Consider the following 21,125-nt stretch of genomic DNA (forward strand, 5'->3'; position numbering starts at 1 on the left):
AACTTGCTGTAGAAAAAGTAGGATAAAATTGAGCAAGAAATGCTTCCCAGTGGTTATTAGGACTGGAATTGCTATTTTCAACAGCCATTGCCTTTTTTTTAGTTTTATTTGTTTAAAAGGAAGACAGTGATATCGCATTGGCAAATTCCCCATAGAAAGAAAGAATGGAACAAAAGAATAATAAAGGTACCTCAACTTTTCCTCATTTATGTAGGACAGTCTTATAATATGCATCCAGACATCCTCCAATCACACAAGCTGAAAAATGTTCCACTTTACTGCAGTTCTGTAGCCATATGGGAACCAATCCTGTCTGTGTTCTGTGCACACCTACAATTCCTGCTGAATGACCCGCCCTGGGAGCGAGTTACCAGTTACCAGGGTGGAGGGGGGGAGTGCCCATGGCTGGGGCGACAGGGTGTGTGTGGGTGGGGGAGCACTAGTGGGGGGAAGGGAGGAGCCCAGAGCTGGGGCAGCAGAGGGGTGTGGGGGGAGCCCAGGGCTGGAGTGGGGGCAGCCCTTTTTTTTGCATGGGGCGACAAAAACCCTAGAGCTGGCCCTGCCAGTTCTAATTGGCATACTTGTACACCACGATGCGCAGATCCCGCTGTGCACCAATGGCCGGGCTGGGTGTCTGCAGCTCAGAGCCTGGCCCCCGGCCCCCAGCCCCCGGCCCCCGGCCCCCGGCCCGGGCCGCGGCGGGAGACACAACGAACCACAGGCTTATGCCACGTGAGCGCCTCCGGACATGGACGATGCTGGGCTCCACTAGTCAGGCCTGGGCAGGACGGGGCCTCTGGGATGGGGGCGTGGCTACGGACCATAGAGAGGGGCTAGAGCGGCTCTAGCAGCTCGGCCAGAGCGGAAGTGGGTAGAGGGAGGGCCGGAAGCTGGCGCGTGGGGAGGAGCTGGGCCGGGCAGCAGTGGAGCTGAGGTGGGAGATCTGGCTGAGGGGGGAGGGGCGCTTTGTTGGGGGCGCCTGAGATGAGGGGCTCCTTATTTGGGGGCGGGGTCTCCTCCGCCCGAGAGGCTGGCTGGGGGAGGGGCAGCTGACGTGGGGGTGCCAGGGGCCCCTCGCCAGGTGGTGGCACCGGGGGGGGGCAGACTGGCCTCTGGTATGGAGCTGCCAGACCTGGCAGCGCGTCGAGGCCAGGCGCACCCTACGTGCCAGTCCCGTGTGTGTCGAGCAGCTGGCAGAGCCAGGAGCTGGCTGCAAGCAGCAGGGGAGGGGATCGGGGGAGTTCTCACCATGCAGGCTGGAAATGGGAGAGGCTGTGTCCGGTTAAAGGGACCCCAGTAGCAATGGGAGCTCAGCATCTGACCTCCCTAGACCACTCCTCTGCAGTGGGGAATGCTCGGACATAGTCCCACTTGGCCACTGTGCCAGTGTTGGGGGCAGTGGGAGCTCTGCTGTAGGCAAGGTTCTGGCAGCGGGGGGCATTTTCATCGCTATCTTAATTAAACCTGCTGAGCTGATGGAAACACCTTTATACAATTCCCTAGTGGAAAGATGGTCTCTGGGGCTCCTTGCATCTTGCACCAAGGCCATGCAGTCTGCATGTGGGGTCATTATCTTATCATGTCCCTCTTTCTACCTGCAGCCAGTGCTCTCCTGGTTACATGCACAGGAGAAGATGAGGTTTTGCTAAGAACTATCGCAATTCCAAGCTTCTGAGGGGTTGTTGCTAACTGTGAGTCAAAGGTACATATGCTGTTTAACCTGTTGCTCCAGATTACAAATAGTTCTCAATTGGCTGCAGCCTTCTACAGTCCATATTATTGTCTTTGAAATCCAGCTCTAGTCCATTAAGATGAAAGAGCAAAGAGGGAACATTGTCAAGTGGCTGTAGCAGGAGAATAGTTTTGCTACTAATTTATTGTATGGCATTAGCCAAGTCACTGTTGTGTGCCTCAGTTTCCCCAACTGTAAAATTGACATTATAATAATACCTGTCTCTCAGGAGTGGGGTGAGAATTAATGAATGTTCATAAAGGTCTTTGGGATCCCAAGATGAAAGGTGCTATAGTCACGTACACTGTTATTAAAGGGTAGTGTGGTGTTAATGCAGATAATTGAAAAAGACTCAGGACTAAATCCTTCTCCCAGTGAATTCAGTGGAAGCAGGATCAGGCCCTAAATGTGAAGAAGCAGCAGCAGCAAATTCTGGCTACATGTGAGTACCCCCATTGAAGTCACAGTCCACCATGGGCTATAAGCACTGTTTGAACCTGGAACCTTCAGCACCAAAGCTTAGATGTCTACCTCCTAAGTCCATTAATTGTCAGCAGCAGTAGGCTGTGCCTCTTCTCTGGACCACTCCCAGAGCGAGACAGACAGCCCACTTTACAAATGTGTTCTGTATTACTCCCCAGCAGGGTTAGCCTCTCATGAGTGTCTGAGCTGTCCTAGAGTTCAGGTCTGTTTAGGTGCCAGTTCTATAATAGTCTCTGCCTTGGGCCCATAGCTGGGGTTGAAACCCAAAATATAGACCTTTACCCTTCCCTGAGCAAGATATATAACAAGGTTGTAAAGTGACAAAGTGGGTGAGTAATCGCTCTTATTGGTCCAATTTCTATTGGTGAGAGAGAGAAGCTTTGGAGCCACACAGAACTGCTCTTATGGTCTCTCTCACCAACAGAAGTTGGTCCAGTAAAAGATATTACCTCACCCACTTTGTCTCGCTAATATTCTGGGCCAACACGGCTACAACTACACTACATAAAAGTTTGTAAAGTACCCTGCATTCCCACCGCCCCCCGGGGTTGGCCCACGCAGAGTGTAGCTGCCGCCTACTGCCCCCAGCTAATAGATCTTGTTCTTTAGCTGAAGTACTAGAAGCTCTGCTTTTGTGCTGAAAGTCCCAGGATCAAACGCTGCTGACAGCCTGTGTCGGGGGTCACTGTATGTGCATGAATAAAGCTAGGCCCGGATGTGAGCATTTGTAGTACTGGGGCCTCTGTTTGTAATGGCTGATCTGCCACCTGTGAACAATTTCATAGGAAATGTTAGTGTCTGTCTTGGTACTATGAAGCTTTAAAGAGTTGCTCCATTAAAAAATAAAAGTAGAAAATTCATTAAGAAGCCGTTTCTGTTTGGGGACAAAAAAATCGAAGAAAATCATTAAGGATAAAGTCAGAGGGAATAAAAAAACTACACAGCACACCACCAAATGTTATGGTACAAACACCAGTGATTGGTCATGTGAATTTTAGAAATCTCACTTTCCCTACGTGTTTGTTTGCTGCTGCCTGGAAAAAGCTGCTGTTCCTTCCCTATGACTCCGAATAAGTTGGCTCAGACAGGAGAACCTTGCTGTTCTTCATGCCTCAAACTGGGAAGTTTCTACCTTCTGTGATGAGCAGGCACCAACTTCCCCTCTGTGTTTATTTTCAGAGCCCTTTGGTGACAGAATGACAGTATGGATGTTGGGGATAGTCCCCTTCTCCCAGACAGCATCCTCTATGAGATTTTCCTGTACCTGGACCACGTAGATGTGCTCTCGGTGGGGTTGGTGTGTCGGCAATGGCATGCGGTGGCCCGGGATGAGTTCCTGTGGAAGGAGCTGTTCTATAGATACTACAGGGTCTCTCGAGAAGTGCCACGGCACCCAGGTCTGGTATTTTTAACTACGTTTAGTAAGTTATCAATTTTGCACTGTTGAAAAGGGCTGGGTTAGCTGACTGGTAGACCACAGTCTTGTTAATACCCAAAACAGGAACAGCATCGGCAGCAGCACAAGATTTCCTCCATGCAGCCCTGCCAGTGTGCCCTACTCTGACCTGTAGGGACCCCATCTTTGACTGATAGTATTCTATAAGGGCCCATCCCTGGAGAGCTAAGCACCAAGATGTGTGAGGGACATGCAGCTCCCAGTGGATTATTTAATCCTTGGCCTCTTGGACAGGTCAGATGTGATGTAAGGCACTGGTCCATGTTCCCTGGACTGAAATCCCTAGTCCATGTCACATCAGCCATCACATAGTGACCTAGAGGGGAAAGGGTCTATTGCCCATCAGGCCCTGTTGAAAATTGGGAAATAGCATTTGCTGAAAATTCACAGATTTTTTTTTTTTTCCCCCTCTCCCCCCACATCCAAAATTTAAAGGTTGTTAGTTTTTTTTTTTAACCCTTCTTCAGACTGACAGTTTCTTACAGTACTTAGATCAGGCTGCTGGGTGATTATTGTCCTTTAAGAAGGGCATTAGCAGGTACAACAAATCTCATGTTTATGGTGGTGGTGTATTATCCACTTTCAAATGTGGGTCTCACTTGGCCTTGCACCTGAACATCTTCAACCACTGGTTGAGGACTGGCCACGGAAGACAACAGTGGTCCTTAACCAAGGTCATGTTCCTAGTCTAGAAAGACCCTTGTTGCTGAGAGGACTCAGGGACTGGGCATTGCCAAGGTGCATACAAGTCCCAGGTGGGAGGGGCATGACTCTGCAGAACTCTGCTCCTCACCATGTGACATGTAGAGCAGCCATGTGCTCGTCCTCCAGTTCCAGTCCCATGGAAAAGAGTGGGAAATCAAGAGGGTGCAGAGGCAGAGAATGCCTGACCTTCCAGCTGAGTGAGGCAGGAGAGTCATGCTGTGAAGAATGCGTGAGCAAAGATCCCATTCTTGGGGGAGGAAGAATGAAGTATAAAAATGGCTGCAAAAATCCACTTGGCTTCAACCCTGCAGCCTTTAGGATGTGTAGCTCCAGCACGGGGCTGCTGCGTGTTGTCTGAACCCTGAAGGTTTTCTGTGTCACCGTAGACCCTCGGCTAACTGGCTTTTAGCTGTAACCAGCATAAGTAAATCCAAAATGAAGGTGTGTTTAATATTTCCAGGTTAGTTTTGTTTGACTTGTGCATGTGCTCCTCTAATTCCTGTTTCAGCTGTGACCAGAGCTGGCAAACCTGTGTGTTAGATGCTGTTATGTCATTTGACCCGTTAATGCAGTAGAGTAAGTCCAGGAATTTGGTTGGGTACTTCCCCAGCTCTGCTGGCAGGGTGCTGAAAACAAAAGAGCTGGAGCACTTGGTGCACTGGCCTGTGCTGCTCTCCCCATGTGACATACCTGTGCCAAGAGGCCGATATTAAAGGATACTGCCAACAAAATGAATGGCTGAACTGGAGTTGCAAAGAGATCATCCACCCCTAGGGGACTGATGGAAAGGAGCAGAGCCCCCTGGTCTGGTCAGTAGGTAAGTCTGCCCGCGTCAAGCTGCCCCTGTTGAGAAGGGGCTACAATATCCGGGTTCCAGTTCAAACCTAGGGAGAAGCATCGTGTCTGTAGGCTCAGTAAATGGGATCCGGGGGCTGCTGTGATTAGGAGCATTAGTGGAATGGCCAAATCAGAGCTGTGACCCATCTAGCGCACTCTTTATAATATATAATAAATGGAGATATCCTATCACCTAGAGCTGGAAGGGACCTTGAAAGGTCATCGAGTCCAGCCCCCTGCCTTCACTAGCAGGACCAAGTACAGATTTTGCCCCAGATCCCTAAATGGCCCCCTCAAGGATTGAACTCTCAACCCTGGGTTTAGCAGGCCAATGCTCAAACCACTGAGCTATCCCTGCCCCCCATATAATTAATGGAGAGATCCCTCTTCTGTCGAGCAGGGGCCAGTGCTGGATACTACAGAGGAAGGTAGAAGACTCCCTTAATGGATGGTTGTGGAATATGCTGCCCATGAGTTTCTTCCTAGCCCTCAGTTAGTGGCTGCTTTATACCTTGCAGCAGGAGAGCTGATGTCCCTAACTTTTGAACTCCTATCTAACGTAACTATGGATGTTCTCATTACCTATAGAAATGTCAACTCCTCCTTGGAATCCTTGGCCTTGTCAGTCCTCAAACTGGCCTGTGGAACTCACTGCCACAAATTATGCATTTGTATAAAAAAATCTTACTTTTGAGTTTTAAGCTTGTGACCTTTCATTTTCACTAAATGTCCCCAGGCTCTTGTATTGTGAGAGGTCCTAATGTATTTTTGGTGTACCTGTCGCATCTCTCTAAATTAAATAGGTCCTGTTCTTCTCAATCCCACTTCGTATAGAAGCCTCTTCTGACCACACATCGTTTCTGGACCTCTCACTTTTTCTATCTCATTGTTGACGGAGGGAACAGAATGGAACTCAGCGTTTCAGATGAGGGTCTCCAATTAATGTGTATATAACTGTCACAACAGTAGGACAATGGAACAGACAGCCTAGGGAAGCTCCTTCACTGGAGGTTTTCAAAAGGAGGCTGGACAGCCATCTGTCTTGGATGGTTTAGACACAACAAATCCTGTGTGTTGGCAGGGGGTTAGACTAGCTTCCCAGACTACTGTCCCCCTTTCAGGAGTCTGATTTGTCTTGCGTGCCCCCAAGTTTCACCCCACTTAAAAACGACTTGCTTTCAAAATCAGACACAAAAATACAGAAGTGTCACAGCCACACTATTACTGAAACATTGCCGACTTCTCATTTTTACCATATAATTATAAAATAAATCCATTGGAATATAAATATTGTACTTTCATTTCAGTGTATATAGAGCAGTATAAACAAGTCACTGTATGAAATTTTAGTTTGTACTGATCTCGCTAGTGCTTTTTATGTAGCCTGTTGTAAAACTAGGCAAATCTCTAGATGAGTTGATGTATCCCCTGGAAGACTTCTGCAAGGGTAAATGTACCCTTGGTTGAGAACCACTGGACTAGATGACCCTCGCGGTCCCTTCTAATCCTGTGGTTCTATGGTTCTGTGATGGTGTAATATTCTCACTAATGTTTATCCCATTGCTTATGCATCCTAACATCTGGTTTGCACCTAACCTCTGCTCAGGGCCCAGCAGTAGGCATTCATTGGGCTCTTCTTGGTGATGCCCTACATCTCGCTGTGTGGCTTAGAACCTACCAATGTTTCTGAGTTAAAATCCTTCCAATAGACGTTTCCTTGTACAGTAACTCCTCACTTAATGTTGTAGTTATGTTCCTGAAAAATGCGACTTTAAGTGAAACAATGTTAAACGAATCCAATTGTCCCATAAGATTTAATGTAAATGTGTGTGTGTGTGGGGGGGGGGTTCCAAGGACATTTTTTGGGGCAGACAAAAGGCATTGTACTGTACAGTATGTACTGTGGTTGGGAAGTGCCCCGGCTTACCCCACACCGGCACAGCCCCCTGCAGGCAAGGACGCTAGGAAGCACCTTTGCAGCAGCAGCGGTAGCTTCCCCGGAGAACAGGCTCGGATTTTGCCAGGAATGCTTCAGGCCCGCCTCTTCCTGTCCCCGCTCCACTCCAGGCCGACCTCTTCCCACCCCCTCTCCACCTCCTCTCCGGAGCCACATCTCTTTCCCTCTCTCCCCCCGAAGTCCTAAGTGCTGCCAAACAGCTGTTTGGTGGTGCTTAGGACTTTCAGGGAGGATGGGGAGGAGCAGAGACGCAGCGCTTCCCTGCTCCTGCCCCTCCCTCCCAGAAAGTCCTAAGCGCGAAGTTCCCTAATTGAGCAAGGACGTTAAATGGGACAACGTTAAATGAGGAGTTACTGTATTTATTAAGCTGCTCAGAGCAAACCTGATTACCAATGGCTGCGGCTGTGGCAGCCTTGTCTACACTGGGGCTCCTGCCATTGCTAGCGCTCGTGAGAAATGTTAAGTCCCTGCTATAGACAAATCATGTGGCTTTATGGCTTCCACCTATGCTGAGCTTTGACTCCTCCCTCCTATCCGTTTGTGTTGTAGCTGCTGTTTCCTGGTATGAGGACTTCCAGAGGCTCTATGACACCATCCCCTGTGTTGAAGTGCAGACCCTGACGGAGCACAATGACCAGGTCTTACACCTTAGCTTCTCCCACACAGGCTACCTGTTTGCATCCTGCTCCAAGGACTGCACAGTTAAGGTAAAGGGCATGCGGCTATTGTTCTGAGGGGTATATTCACTCATCTAGGCTGGTCCCAGTCAGACTCCAGCTGTGAAAATCTTCCGTTGAGCTCTGATACGCTGACCCTCTCTGGTTAGTGCTGTCAGGCCTTCTAGTCAGGAGCTGTGGGGAGGGATTCTGGGGCTGAAACTTCTTAATGTCCAGAAAGCAGAAGGAATGATGGGCAGGTTGGGTGCATCTGAGTTTGTGGGGCTTCTGGCCATCTGAACTGCTCAGTCTGGCCCTTCGAGTGGCTGGTTATCACCGTGACTTCTGGGACTTCTTTTCTAGACCCCTTTTGCTTCCTTTGCAGGGCTTGGGGCATTTCCTGTGTGACATGGCTCTCGTTGGTGCATAGAAATCAAGGAGGGGGAGCAGGGGTTGTGGGCAGGTTGCGCAGGGACGAGGGTTTGGCTGGGGAAGGAGGGGGAGTTGGAGGTGTCCAGAGGCAATCTCTGGACGCATAAACCGTAAGGCCAGAAGGGACCATCATGATCAGCTAGTCTGACCCCCTGCTCATCACAGGCCACAGACCCTTCCCCACCTGCTCCTGTAACAAACCCCCTAACCTAATTCCCTCGCCTGAGCTGTCCCTCACTGGGCTTTCTGACGTCAGCCCCAAGCCATGTGCTGTCGCCCCAGCGTGGGCAATGATTGGGCAGGGACTGGGAGAGCAGGGAAACAAGTGGTGTGAACAGTTTTGTGGGCTGAGGTGTCAGGCTCCTGACTCTGCTGCTGACTTGCTGTCCCCTGGGGTGAGTCATGTCCCCTCCCTGTGCCTCATCTGGGGGCTCCTGAGTAACATCTGCACATTGACTGGCTTCACTTGGCCCTGACCTGGGGAAAGCTGGCTGGGTGCAGCGGGGTCCAGCCTGACTGCTGAGGTGGCCAGTGGCGACGGGGAGGTTGGAAGGTGCACTAAGTTAAGGCCAGGTGTCCCTACCTAGACACCAGCTCCATTGCCAGGACCCAGGGGAGTCCTGTCAGACTGCAATGACCTGCTAGCATAGCCCAGCTCCAATCCCACTCGCATTGCACTGGGGCCCCGTGCAGTCAGGTCCCTCCCCCAGCCAGTGACCAGGGTTCCCTCTAATTTCTTACGTCCGTGTGCGGAATGTATTTTGTTATGAGTGATGTGTGACACATCACCTTCATATTAGTGCCCATAACAAAATTCATGTGCTGGGGATGTGGCCGAGGGATTTGGCGTATGGGAGGGGGTTGGGGTGTGTGTGGGGAGGGTGCAGACTCTAGGCTGGGGATGAGGGGTTTGGGTGTGGGAGGGGGCTCAGGACTGAGGCACAGGGTTGGGAAGGGGTGGGTGGGCTCTGGGGTGGGGCTGGGGATGAGGGGTTTAGGGTGCAGGCAGCCCTGGGACTGCAGTGGGAAAAGAGGACTCTCCCAGCCCTCTCTTGCCGCAGAAGCCCAGGGCCAGGAGAGAGGTGCCTCTCCCTGGCCACAGCAGCTTTAGTGGGGCTGGGCCGGACCGACGGAGGGGCTCCTCTCCTCCGTCCGCGACAGGTCCGCACTGGGGGGTGCCTTTCCCCGCCGCAGCCCTGAGCCCCTGCGTGTGGCTTAATATGGGTAACTTAGGATATGACCCTAAAATGAACCAGGAGGCAGAACTGAGCTCTCGGAGGCACAACTGTCCTGGGTGTTGCAGAGCACCAACCCTCTGAGGCTGAGGGAATGACAGTAACAAGGGCAGTGCACTGGTTGGGGCCAAATTCATCAAAGCTCTTCATAGCAGTGACTGCAAACCCTCCGGTTCCCTTCTGAATGGCTTTCTGGCAGCAAGGTGGGGTTAGCACATCTCCATCCGTGTGCTCCCGTGCCTCCGGTCTGGTGCTCTGCAAATCCTGGTCATCTGATGACAGATGCTCTGAGTGACTGTGTCCAGGTTTCTTAATAGCTTGTCCTGTCCCCTTTGTCCTCAGATCTGGAACAACGAGCTGGCCATTTCCCTGCTCCACAGCTCCAACATGAGGCGGTACAACTGGAGCTACACCCAGTTCTCCCAGTTCAACTCAGATGACACCCTCCTCCTGGTGTCAGGGGTCTTTGTGGGGCCTCGCAACTGCTCCTCGGGAGAGATCGCAGTCATTAGCCTGGGTAATGCTCATTTCAGCTTGGCTCTGCCTTGGTGTGAGTGTGGAATTGGCTGGATGGCCGCAGATTCAAATTGCCCTAGGAAAGCTGAAGGTGGCAGGACGGAGGGGCTGTGACTTGGCCTACGCCTAGGAAAGGAACTGGATGGGGTTTTCATGTCCCTCTTTAAAGGGGGCATTGGCAGACTCTAATTGCCACAGTCAGCCAGCAGGAGAGTGGGCAGTGGGCAAGGTTTCCCGCACAGCTCAGTCCTGAGGCCACCCCATCTCCCAGCTCTGCCAATAGCCCCTGATGCACAAGACCATTAACTGGTCTGTTCCTGTCATCACACGCAGCTTTGCTGATGCACTTCCCTCCTGGCCTGGATTGCCCTCCGCTGCTCCAAGCCTGGGACACAACTGATCCTGAGTCGCAGTGTCTTCTGCTACCTCTATCCTGGGTTCCCTGCCCAAGCGGAGGCTCCTTACAGGGATGGATTGGCTCAGAGCCAGTGGGCCCTGTTTACATTGACAGCGGTGCTCACTGCGTCGAGAGAGAGACAGCCCCTATATGGCCTAGAGGAATAGCTGGCTGCTAGTGCAGCGTCTCTCAGGCTAGGTCTACACTACCCGCCTGAATCGGCGGGTAGAAATCAATCTCTCGGGGATCGAATTATCGCGTCTCGTCGGGACGCGACAATCGATCCCCGAATCGATGCTCTTACTCCACCAGCGGAGGTGGGAGTAGGCGCCATCGACGGGGAGCCGCGGAGGTCGATTTTTGCCGCCGTCCTCACAGCGGGGTAAGTCGGCTCCGATAGGTCGAATTCAGCTACGCTATTCGCGTAGCTGAATTTGCGTATCTTAAATCGACCCCCCCCCTCCCCCTCCCCGTAGTGAAGACCTGCCGTCAGACTTTTGTGCTGCTGACCCCTTTCACACAGCAAGCCTCTGAGTGCGGACCCCCCCCCTATAAATTAAAAACACTTTTGTGGGGGTATATTTAACACCATTATAAATTCTAGAGGCAAAGCAGGGTTTAGGGTGGAGGCTGACAGCTTGCTACCCCCCCATGTAATAACCTGGCAACCCCCTGAGGGGTCCTGACCCCCAGTTTGAGAACCCCTGCCATAGCACCACTGAAAGGCAAAGTGTGTTGGGAATCCACACTGATAACTAGCTGTAAGAGGGACCATCCACCTTTACATCCACTCTGCTTCCGGGATCAGCTGGGGCTCTGACTTGAATCCCTATCCCATGGGTCCTGTCTCCTGCTTCACTGGGGTCCTTTCTGTGGAGCTGTATTCTCCTTTCCCTTTCTCCTTCCCTACAGAGAACTTCACGCTCCTCTCCAGGGTGAGGAACAAACCCTACGATGTGTTTGGCTGCTGGCTGAATGAAACCAACTTGATTTCCGGCAATCTGCACCGAATTGGGCACATCACCTCCTGCTCTGTGCTGTGGCTGAACAATGCCTTCCAGGTGCGTCCCAGGGCCAAGCTTCTCCAGGCTCTGGGTTGTTGAATAGCCTGGACAGTTCCCATCAGCTGGGCCCGGGGTGTGAGACACTGTCTCGCTGACGTCTCTGCTGAGGCTCCTCCCTGGGAGCTGATGCCTTAGAGAACCCTGGGCACTGCCAATGAGCGAGGAGCGGAGGAGTCTCCCACCATCACGCCTCCTGTCGTGGGAGTTAGGGTCATTCTGGGAGCAAATACCGTGATAGCATGAACTTGGGAGAAGGTTAAGAGGGATGGAGAGCTTAGGCTCATGGTAGAGTTGGCTCAAGGTGGCCCTCCAGTACCCTGCTGCGTCCCTGGCACAGCACCCATTGCAGTGGGCACTTCCCATGTGGCTCTGTGCTGTCTGCTTCCATGCACTCGTGTCGTGTTAATGGGGATGGAGCCTGGAGCCCAGCCCAGGGTCTCATTCTGGAAGGGACCAGAGGATGAGCCACGGTGAGCAGGTGGGTTAAGAGTCATTGGATGCCTTGATGGGTCCTGCAAGAGCTGGGTGCCTGGGGCTGCTGGAGTCTGTCAGCCGTCGTATCTGGGTGCTTGGCCTTATGGGACACGGGTGCTCGCTGGACAGGGAATAAATATGGACGCAGATGGGTCAAAGAATCCTTGCTAGAGGAAATGAGGGAAGTGAATGTCATGTGACATGTTGGAGGAAGTGCCGTCTCGCACTTTACGGCTGCCAATGAGAGGGATCCGAGCACTGCTCCTGCCCTGTCATGGGCTCACTGTGACCTGTGGAATTCACTTACCCACTGTGCCTCAGTTTCCTCCTTGGTGAAATAGGGAGAACAGCCCTTCCCACTGGGGGGGTGTTGGATAGGGAGGTTGAGCTCAGTTTGCTTGTTGCGCTTTGAGATCCTTGTTGTTTGTACAGCTCTCCTGACTGAGCCTTACTACAGCAGGCACTGCTATTGGCAGGCCAAGCCCTTAGTTCTCCATAGCAGACGGGAGCATTGTTATTTGTTTGCCACTTGTGCCCCTTCCCCTCCGTTCTTTAGGCTCACACATGCTCTGTTCCATCTGCCACCTCTTGCATCAGTTACTCCAGACTGCCCCGGAGAAGGTGGACAAACACTGCCTGGCAGCCCATCGCTGTCTTGTTGCTGCCCAGCAGCCCTATAGGATGAGAATAGCTCCTTCATCTTCCCCTGGGTGCCCTGAAACCTCAGTCTTTATACGAGTACCAGGGATCTCTCGGTGCCAGTATTAACCCTTGCAGCCCCTGAGAGGTAAGGATTTATTTCCCCCTTTTACAGATGGGGGAAAATGAAGCCTGGATGTTGAGTTGCCCAAGTTGTGAGCCAGCAAGTCCTTTTTCTGCCCATTAGCCTGTGCTCCCTTTTTAGTGGTGCTGGCAATTTGCATGCCCGAAGAAGTGGAGTATTCATGTCCTTGACAGCCTGTGTTAATGCAGATTGTGAGATTGAGCAGCCTGCAGGATGGAGTAGCTGCAGTGAAACCCTCCTGGAGGAAGGAAACGGAGAAACAAACTCTAGGAGCACATTGGTGCCTGTTTTCCCGCTCCTAGAATGGCCAGTCAGCTGGCACCAATCATGCTGAACCTGTGGTCAGGATAGAAACTTTGGTCCTGAACCTGTTTGTTAGGACAGGCTGTGTCAGCTAGAGGTCTAAAGCAGAGAATGCTGGGTTCTATTGCCAGCTCTGTTGCTGTCTGGCTGTGTGACCCTGCGTAAGTCACCGCCCCTCTGTGCCTCAGTTTCCCCACCTGTAAGATGGTACCTGCTATACTGGCCCATCTCCAAGGGGCTCCATTCACCACCACTTGTAAAGTGCTTTGACAGCCTCTGTTGAAAGACCCTAAACAGCACAGTGCTGGTTAGAGAGGGCTTGGGGCGCCTATGAAGTCTGTTGTAGAAGTGACCCTGAGGCCTCCCATGCTCTCTGGTACTGTTTGGTCACCGTGAGCCTCTCTCCTTTCTCTTAACAGGGCGTAGAGTCTGAGAATGTGAATGTAGTGAAGAGACTGTTCAAAATCCAGAACTTGAACGCCAGCACCATCCGGACAGTGATGGTGGCAGACTGCAGCCGCTACGACGCTCCGGACCTGCTCCTGGACTACACGGAGCAGCTGGCTGCTGCTGCCGCTCCCTACCAGGTCTTTGATCTTGGCAGTGACAGTGAGGAAGAGGAGGTGAAGCCCAAGCAGAAAGTGATGCCAGAGCCAGTGGCGCAGGCATCGCCGGATGGTGGGAGCGGGACAGCAGAGGACGGGCTGCAGCAGTTCCTGGACGACATCCTCGGAGGCCGTGTGATGCCCGTCATGAGTGAGAGCGAGCTGGAGACGAAGGTGGCAGAGCTGCTTGCCAGGAACAGGACTAAACCGCCTGAGCTGAACCAGCTGCCCACAGAGGCCAGCAACAAGAAGAAATACTTAATCTTCACCACAGGATGCCTCACCTACTCTCCACACCAGATAGGTGAGTGGCAGAGCCCTGCCTTGCTCTGCTCCCGCGGGGACAAAGCTGGACAATGACTGGTCACCTCCTAGCACAGTGGCTTTCTGCCGGGTGCCTGCTGGAGTCAAGGTTTGAAAACCGCTTCCCTTCTAACCCCTTCCCAAAATGCTTCCCACCAGGCTATATCTTTCCAGCCTTGGGCTCTGGCCAAAGGTGAAACTTTCTGGGAAGTTTGTGCAAAATCCTATCAGCTGTTTTTGAGATTTAAAAAAAAAAGTCAACTCCCTAGAATTGTTTACAAATAAACACCTAGCCAGCCCTTTATTTTGTTACAGCGAGAGGGGAAGGCCTGGGTTTGAGATGCAGATCTTGGCCATGGCCATGGGCCTGGCTGAGGGCTCGAGCCCTCTGAGCGCCTGCAGGCTGCACACCCAACATGCACAGCAGATGTATTTTTATTTTTTCTTTCTGTGGCACTTAGAACACTGCCGGGGCAGCCAGTTACCGGGAGCTCTCGGCAATCCTGACCCCTCCATGGCGCTGATTCTCCCGGTTTGGTGTGTTGGGAGATCTCGGGGCAGGTTGGAAGAGGATCAGCTCAGATCTGAGTGCTCTGACTGCCAGCACATTAGGGCTTTGCACATTCAGCCAATGCTCACTTGAAAGCATTCCCACACACAGCGCTCTCTCAAGTGTTATGTCTCGAACCCCACTTTTAAGTGCTCTAATTGTAGAAGGTTCAGTGGTTCCCAGCCCCTGCCTCATTCCCTCGCTGAGACGGCGCCACAGCCACAACACTAGCTGCTGGCTGATGGCCAGGGGCCTAGGTGACCGCCTCTTTGGAAGGGGGCTTTCCCTCCACTTTTCCATCCCCCACGCTGGAGCCTTGCGTGGAAATAGTTCATAGGTTCTAGTCCAATGTCCAAATCTCCTAGTCAGGACGAACCAACATAACTGGGACCTCAGTCTTGCGACTCAGACCTCCCCTAAGCAGATCTGAGATGACAGAATCTTTTATACAATGTCATGTCTTTTGACAAGTTGGTGTTCAGAAGGTCATTAGCCTGCCTTTGAAGGAGGTCCATCACTTAGCTCTAGAATTAACATCAGGCCGTTTGCTTGTTCCTCCACCATTCACAGTACAATTCATTGACATGCTACGATGTTCTTTTGACCTCTGAATTATCAGAAGACAGCATAGGTAGGGACTGTTGATGACATTGTCAACCCTACTCATACATATGTAAATGCACAAAACCACAAACATCTCCCCACATGTCTTATGAGGGTTATTCATTTTGCAGGATGTTTAACCCTTTCTAGCCATACGTCACAACAGGCCTTTCACGTGACTCGTCCTGCCCACAGGCTGATGTATTGTGGGCACAATCATTGAGGGCTTGTAAATTGCCTTGATGGCCAGATGAAAGTCACCAGGCACAACCAGTGTCCCTTCATTTAAATAATGACAATAATGCCAGTTCTTGCAGTGCTTCTCATCAGCAGATCTCAAAGCACTTTACACACCTGGTCAGTACCATCCCCAGGAGGCGTGAACTGTAAAGGCTGGCAAATGGGCCACATTCACACTTCTGTGCTTCTCTACACTTAAACCACAGCTATTACCTGTGCCGGCGGGAGGGGCTCTCCCATCCACTCCTGAGGTGATCGCGGTGTGGACAGTGCTAGGTTGATGTGGGGGCTGTCTCAGGGATGGGGATGTTTCACGCCCCTAAGCAATGTCGTTCTGCCGATCTAATTTCCTCGTGTAGTCCGGGCCTCTGCTCTAGAAGGCCTGAAGTGTGTTACTGAGAACTGGGAGGGGTGTCCAGTGGGATCGTCCCAGGACTGATCCAGCTTGGAGGACTCGGAGCTGTGGCTAGGGATCCTTAGCACGGAGCTTCTCTCTCAACAGTGAGTTTAAAAAAGTGCAAACCAAACTCCTGACTACACCTCCTCCCCCAACTCGGTCGTCTCTGCATACAGGGCTCTGACTCTTACTAAAAATACCCTTGGGGGGGACTGACCGTCCGAGCGCTGCCAGGGGCTGAACTCGGGCAGCTGCTCCAGCCCCGCCACTGCTCCTGCGGCAAGGACTCACGGCCGCTGCTCCAGCCCCACAGGGGTGGATCCAACCCTGGCCGCTGCTTCAGCCCTGGGGCTGCCCGCCAGCCAGCAGCTCTGTCCCTACCGGGGCCAGCTGATGCTGTGGAAGTCGTCACAGAGGTCCTGGAAAGTGACAGAATCGTACCTTACAACTGAGTGAATTGTTCGCAGGCAGCAGGGAAGGGAGCTTCTCTCAGGACTGCATTGGGAAACCACCACTGGTCCTGGTTAATATTGCCCTTGAAAGGAAGAGTTTTGTGTTTGCTTTGGGAATTGATCTGGCTGTAAACAGTGGGAGTGAGGGGACTAAACACCCCCCTCCTGGCTGCAAACCTCACTGGAAGGGCCCAAATGCTGCTATGGGCTGATGCCCCAGGAATAGCCAGCAGAGGAGAGTGCCAAGGGACTGATGCCCTGTACTGTGCCACGACTCAGTCATCACCCAAGCCTGGTCAGGGAGTCAGTTCCCACCCAGGGTCCCCCATGTGGGTTTCCTCTCTCCTAGCAGCTTGTAACAAGGGTTCAGAGGGACGCTCCTTGCTCTGGAGCCTGGGGAGCTCGCTTCAGTCCTTTGGCTATTGCATGTTCCCTGCAAGTCAGGCAGCAGCAGCGCCCTCTTGCAGAGCGGACTAATCCCCCTTCCTGCTCCCTTTCCCCGAAGGGATTAAGCAGATCTTGCCTCATCAGATGACGACTGCTGGACCAGTGCTTGGGGAGAAGAGACGTTCGGACGAGTTCTTTGATTCGCTGGATCATGTCATCGACCTCCACGGTCACATTATTGGAATGGGCCTTTCTCCTGATCACAGGTGGGTGTGGCAGGACACGAGGCACAGCAGAGCAGAGGGTCTGCCATGGGCACTGGGCTCCTGGCTGCCAGCTGATCACTTTAAGTGTAGTTAGTGGAGGGGAGATGGGGGGGTTCCAGAGCTTGGTGACTCATTTGAGAAGAGCCCAGGGATTGTCCCCTGCCTCCATGGACTCATTAATGCGTGTACACAGGCCCTTGGTGTTTGAGATCTTCTCCCGATCTCTGCCACAAAGCAAAACACATGGAACTGTGTGTGTCTGTTAGCAGGGGGATAAGCCAAGTTGGCCCTGCTGGGGTCTAACCCGGGGTTCTGCTACAGCGCTGTGCAGAGGAGGGCCTCCATGTGGGAGCTGCTTCATGCCAGAGGCTGCAGTAATGGGGCATTGGACCCCAAGGGTGTTTCGGAGCGTCAATGGCTCTTGCGTGTAATCCAGGTGATGCTTCGCTCATGTGCACAGAGTTGAACTGGTCCCAGGATCTGGGGTCAGGAAGGAATTCCACTCTCCATTAGCTCAGCTGGGTGTCGCCTTCATGACCTGTCTGCCAGTGCAGGGACCTGGGGAGCTTGGGCTTCCTTTTGTCTTGTATGTTTGTTCCTCGCGTGCGCGTGTGTATCACCATGTGGGGATTTCCTGTGCTCTTCAGAGTCATGGGGTCTGAAGCCAACAGATGGCGGGGAGGGGCGCTTGGTTTAGCCCCCACCGGGGAAGAGGTGGCCAAGAGTCTTGGCTGGAAGGGATAGGAATGGAATTGGGGACCAGCCAGATGCTGATGGTAGTAACAACGTGCAGGAGCTGCCTAAGGCGATGTGTCTTTCCCATCTGTGTAGCTGGGCCAGGCCGTCTGAGTGGCTGGCTTGGATTGAGGAGCTTGGTGTATAAGATGAGCTCTCCTTGGAGTTTCCCAGCAGCAAGGCCTTGTTAGACACTTGGGGGGGTTCCTACTTGCAGAACTGAGCAGGGATGGAAATGACTGAATTGAAATCTTTAAAAATAATTCATGTAAATGGGCTGTTTCCAAAACTTCAGCCTGCCCCCCCCTTCTCCAGAGTCTGTAACTCAAACCACGGCTGCGAGCTTGTGCTGCAGAGCCAGGCAGTGAAACCAGCACAGTCACACCTGAGAGGTTTTCTAGACCAGATGGTGATGCTGACAGAAGTGACCCAGCAGTGTAACCTCTCCCCTCCTGTCCCCTAGGTACCTATATGTGAACAGCCGGTCCTGGCCGCGGGACTGTGTGATCTCTGATCCCATGCAGCCACCCCCCATCGCAGAGGAGATTGACCTGCATGTGTTTGATCTGAAGACAATGAAGGAGGTGAAGCGAGCCCTCCGCTCGCACCGGGCCTACACCCCCAACGATGAATGCTTCTTCATCTTCCTTGATGTCAGCAGGGATTTCGTAGCCAGGTACCCAGTGGGCCTCTCTCTCTTGGCCGCAAAGCTGGTGGGATGGGAGGGGAGAGAAGCCCAGTGTTCCCGACCCCTGTCCCGTGCTACTTGGGCCCCTGGGTTTGTTGTGTTTGAGCTACGTGTGGGTCTGAGACTCTGCAGCACGGGCCCAGCCTCGGAGGCGCTCAGAGGGCAATTCCTGCAGCAGCACGACGTACCTGAAAACCTGTAGGCTTGTACCAATGGGATGACTGCCAACCACACGCTCAGCGCAGTGACTAGCACAGTCAGTGTGTTACGCTGCCCCCCCCCCCCGATTTGACAGTGCAGTACTGGGTGAGGGAGCTCTGGAAGGTGGTATTGGGGGAGGAGATAGTCGAGGCTTTTGGTGGTTTGGGATTGTGGAAGAAGGAGCATGTTGATGGGTCAGTTAACTCTGAACCCTAAAGACACCACTGAGTGCCCATTGAACTGAGCAGCACAATTCACTCCAGCACTACTGCCCACTCAGACAAACACCCCTGCATCAATTCCCCCTGGCGGCTCCTTGGAAAGGGTTTTCTCACGGCTGTGAGGGCTGGACACAAACTGGGCCAGTATTTTGGGTGTAACCCCAGGCCTTATGGGAGAGGCACCTGTTTCTCCATACATTTGTGAGGCTTTTGAGGAAGGGGGGTTAGGGCCCCTTTCCCTCTGGCCAGGCTGGGTTCTTACTGGTGTCTTCTGTTCAATGCAGTGGGGCAGAGGATCATCATGGCTACATCTGGGACCGGCACTACAACATCTGCCTGGCCAAGCTGCAGCACGACGACGTGGTCAACTCCGTGGCATTCAGCCCCATTGAGCAGGAACTGCTCCTGACAGCCAGTGATGACACCACCATCAAAGTGTGGCGCTCCCCCCGCACAGTGCGCATCCACCACGCCAGGAAACCTAAGCCCCGGAAGCTGCTCTTCTCCTGGCTCATGAACCAGAAGAGCTGAACCAAGGCACCTGCTCGTGCTGCTGTCTCACTCCAGCCACACCCTTCATTGTGCTTTGGACCATGGGAGCGTTGATGGAGAGGAGCTGTGGGCGCAAGGCCCTGGAAGGATCCTACCCCAAGAGAGAAGCTTGCACTCGCATCTGACAAACTGCCCCCACCGTCACTGCAGCCTGTGAGCTGGGTCCACTCTGGGCCTTAGCGGGTCACTGCAGGGCAAACTCCCCCTCCACATCTCACAAGCGCTGCTAGTCGGTCATGCTATATGCAGCCAAGCTTTGGTCACTGATCAGCACAGAGTGGCAGCTTATTTTTCTTTGTGAGCTGGGGACCGAGCCTCACCGAGCTGCGGGCTGCAAAGCAGTTGGCCCAAGGGAAATGTCACAGCACTGCTCTTGTCATGACACGGCTGGTTTAGTAGCTGTTTTATTGCTGTCTGTCTATCCCATGCAGGAGGTGCTGACAGTGTTACTGGTCACCCTCCTCCCGTCTTCCGCAGCCAGGTCCTGAATGGAAACTGAGGAGCGAGGAGACTTTCCAAAGAGGCTCTCGCTCGAAAAGTGCAAAGCATTCTGGTGCTGGCATGGCAGCTCTAACATTCTGCTGATGGCAGCTAGCAACTTTCCACCCCGCGTCTCCCCTCGGGCCTACCAGCGTCCTTTGGACTGCAGCCAGCTTAAGGCAAGCCTCTGTTGCTGCTTTCCATTAGCTGTGAGCCTGTGCACCTCATCACTGGCTTCCACACACGCGTACGTGGAGAGCTGGTGAGTCACATAGGACAGGCCTTGGTGAGCTGCTAAATAACATTAAGATGCTACAGTTGCATTGCTAATGTGTTGTTTTCCAGGCAATCCACTGCAGTGGTGACCACAAAGCTGAGGTTCCCCCTTCAACGGGGGCAGCGTATGGGCTAGAGTTGGCCATGAGAATCGGAGTCCAACTGTCTCAGCATGAGCCACAAACTCTTGGTATTTGCTCTGCAGGACACAGCAGGCGGCTCTGCCATCCCAGCTGATGCCTGAGTTGCTCACTAACTACCACCTGGCTGAGAACGTCCACGTGCTCTTTCACTGTGGCTGACTTCTCCCTGCGCTGGGACCGGCCTCCCCCAGCGCCCTTAAGTTCTCATCGAACGAAACAACGAGTCTTTTCTGTGCTCTGTCACTCAAGGCCCCTGGAGCTGGATGTGATGAGGCAGCCTGTGGAAGCCTACAGCGGGAGATGAGGAAAATGTCTCACTTCCAGGAGCTGGCCCTGGGTCAAAGCTGATCCTTCTTTAAGAACTAGTTTTTGTCTTTGAAAACGTTGGCCCGAGGAATTGAACTTGGTGTCTGAACTAGGCTCCTAAATCTCCAGGCCTGGATTTCGGAGGTGCTGGGAACCTGCAGGTGCAGTGCTCACAGCCTTGAAAACGGCAGGCTGGATTTGGAAGCAGGGGCTCTAGTCTGTGACACGGGCGGCGGGGGAGGACGAGGGGTGTAGACTTGTCAGGACGCTCTGCTCAGGCAGAGGCACAAGTCAAACTAAATGGTGCTTCTGCTGCTTTCTGTCAGTCCTCTGGGCTGCAGCCTTCTGTGCTGTGTGGACTCGCAGGGTTTTAATTCCTCTTAAGGGGGCTGGCAAGATTAATAGTGTTGCTACCCTCCCCCAGCAGCAGGCTCCAGGGCCTCTAGCCCCCAGAGTTCACATAACGGATCTGTCTGTCACTAGCAGCAAAACTTCCCCAGAGGGCAGGGAGGTTTTGTTTGCAAATGGGTCGGAAGACATGGATGCTTCCTGTGGAGCTGTTTGACCATTAAAGAAACTAAATTCACTCACCCTGAGTGGGGATTTTTTAAATAGCTGTGAGCTCCTGTGACCCCTTTTCCTGCTCACTGGCTCCGGACTGCTTGGGCCCGGCCAGGACCTGAGCACAG

General features: G+C 52.8%; 1 protein-coding gene across 2 annotated transcripts; it reads left to right on the top strand.

The window, feature by feature from the left end:
- Nucleotides 1–883: 883 nt before the first annotated feature.
- FBXW5 (F-box and WD repeat domain containing 5) lies at nucleotides 884–21,022 on the top strand. Of its 2 annotated transcripts, none has more exons than XM_054007227.1 (10): nucleotides 884–934; nucleotides 1,602–1,702; nucleotides 3,395–3,612; nucleotides 7,720–7,877; nucleotides 9,836–10,010; nucleotides 11,319–11,467; nucleotides 13,451–13,940; nucleotides 16,687–16,834; nucleotides 18,033–18,245; nucleotides 18,964–21,022. In XM_054007227.1, exons 3-10 carry the CDS (start codon nucleotides 3,420–3,422, stop codon nucleotides 19,208–19,210), a joined length of 1,773 nt encoding a protein of 590 aa, XP_053863202.1. In that variant the 5' UTR covers nucleotides 884–934; nucleotides 1,602–1,702; nucleotides 3,395–3,419; the 3' UTR covers nucleotides 19,211–21,022. The 2 variants fall into 2 exon arrangements, with proteins under 2 accessions (XP_053863202.1, XP_053863204.1); XM_054007229.1 differs by having other exon boundaries at nucleotides 1,602–1,691.
- Nucleotides 21,023–21,125: the final 103 nt, after the last annotated feature.

This window comes from Malaclemys terrapin, chromosome 17 (genome assembly GCF_027887155.1).
Source record: "Malaclemys terrapin pileata isolate rMalTer1 chromosome 17, rMalTer1.hap1, whole genome shotgun sequence".
Classification (NCBI taxonomy): Eukaryota; Metazoa; Chordata; order Testudines; family Emydidae; genus Malaclemys; species Malaclemys terrapin.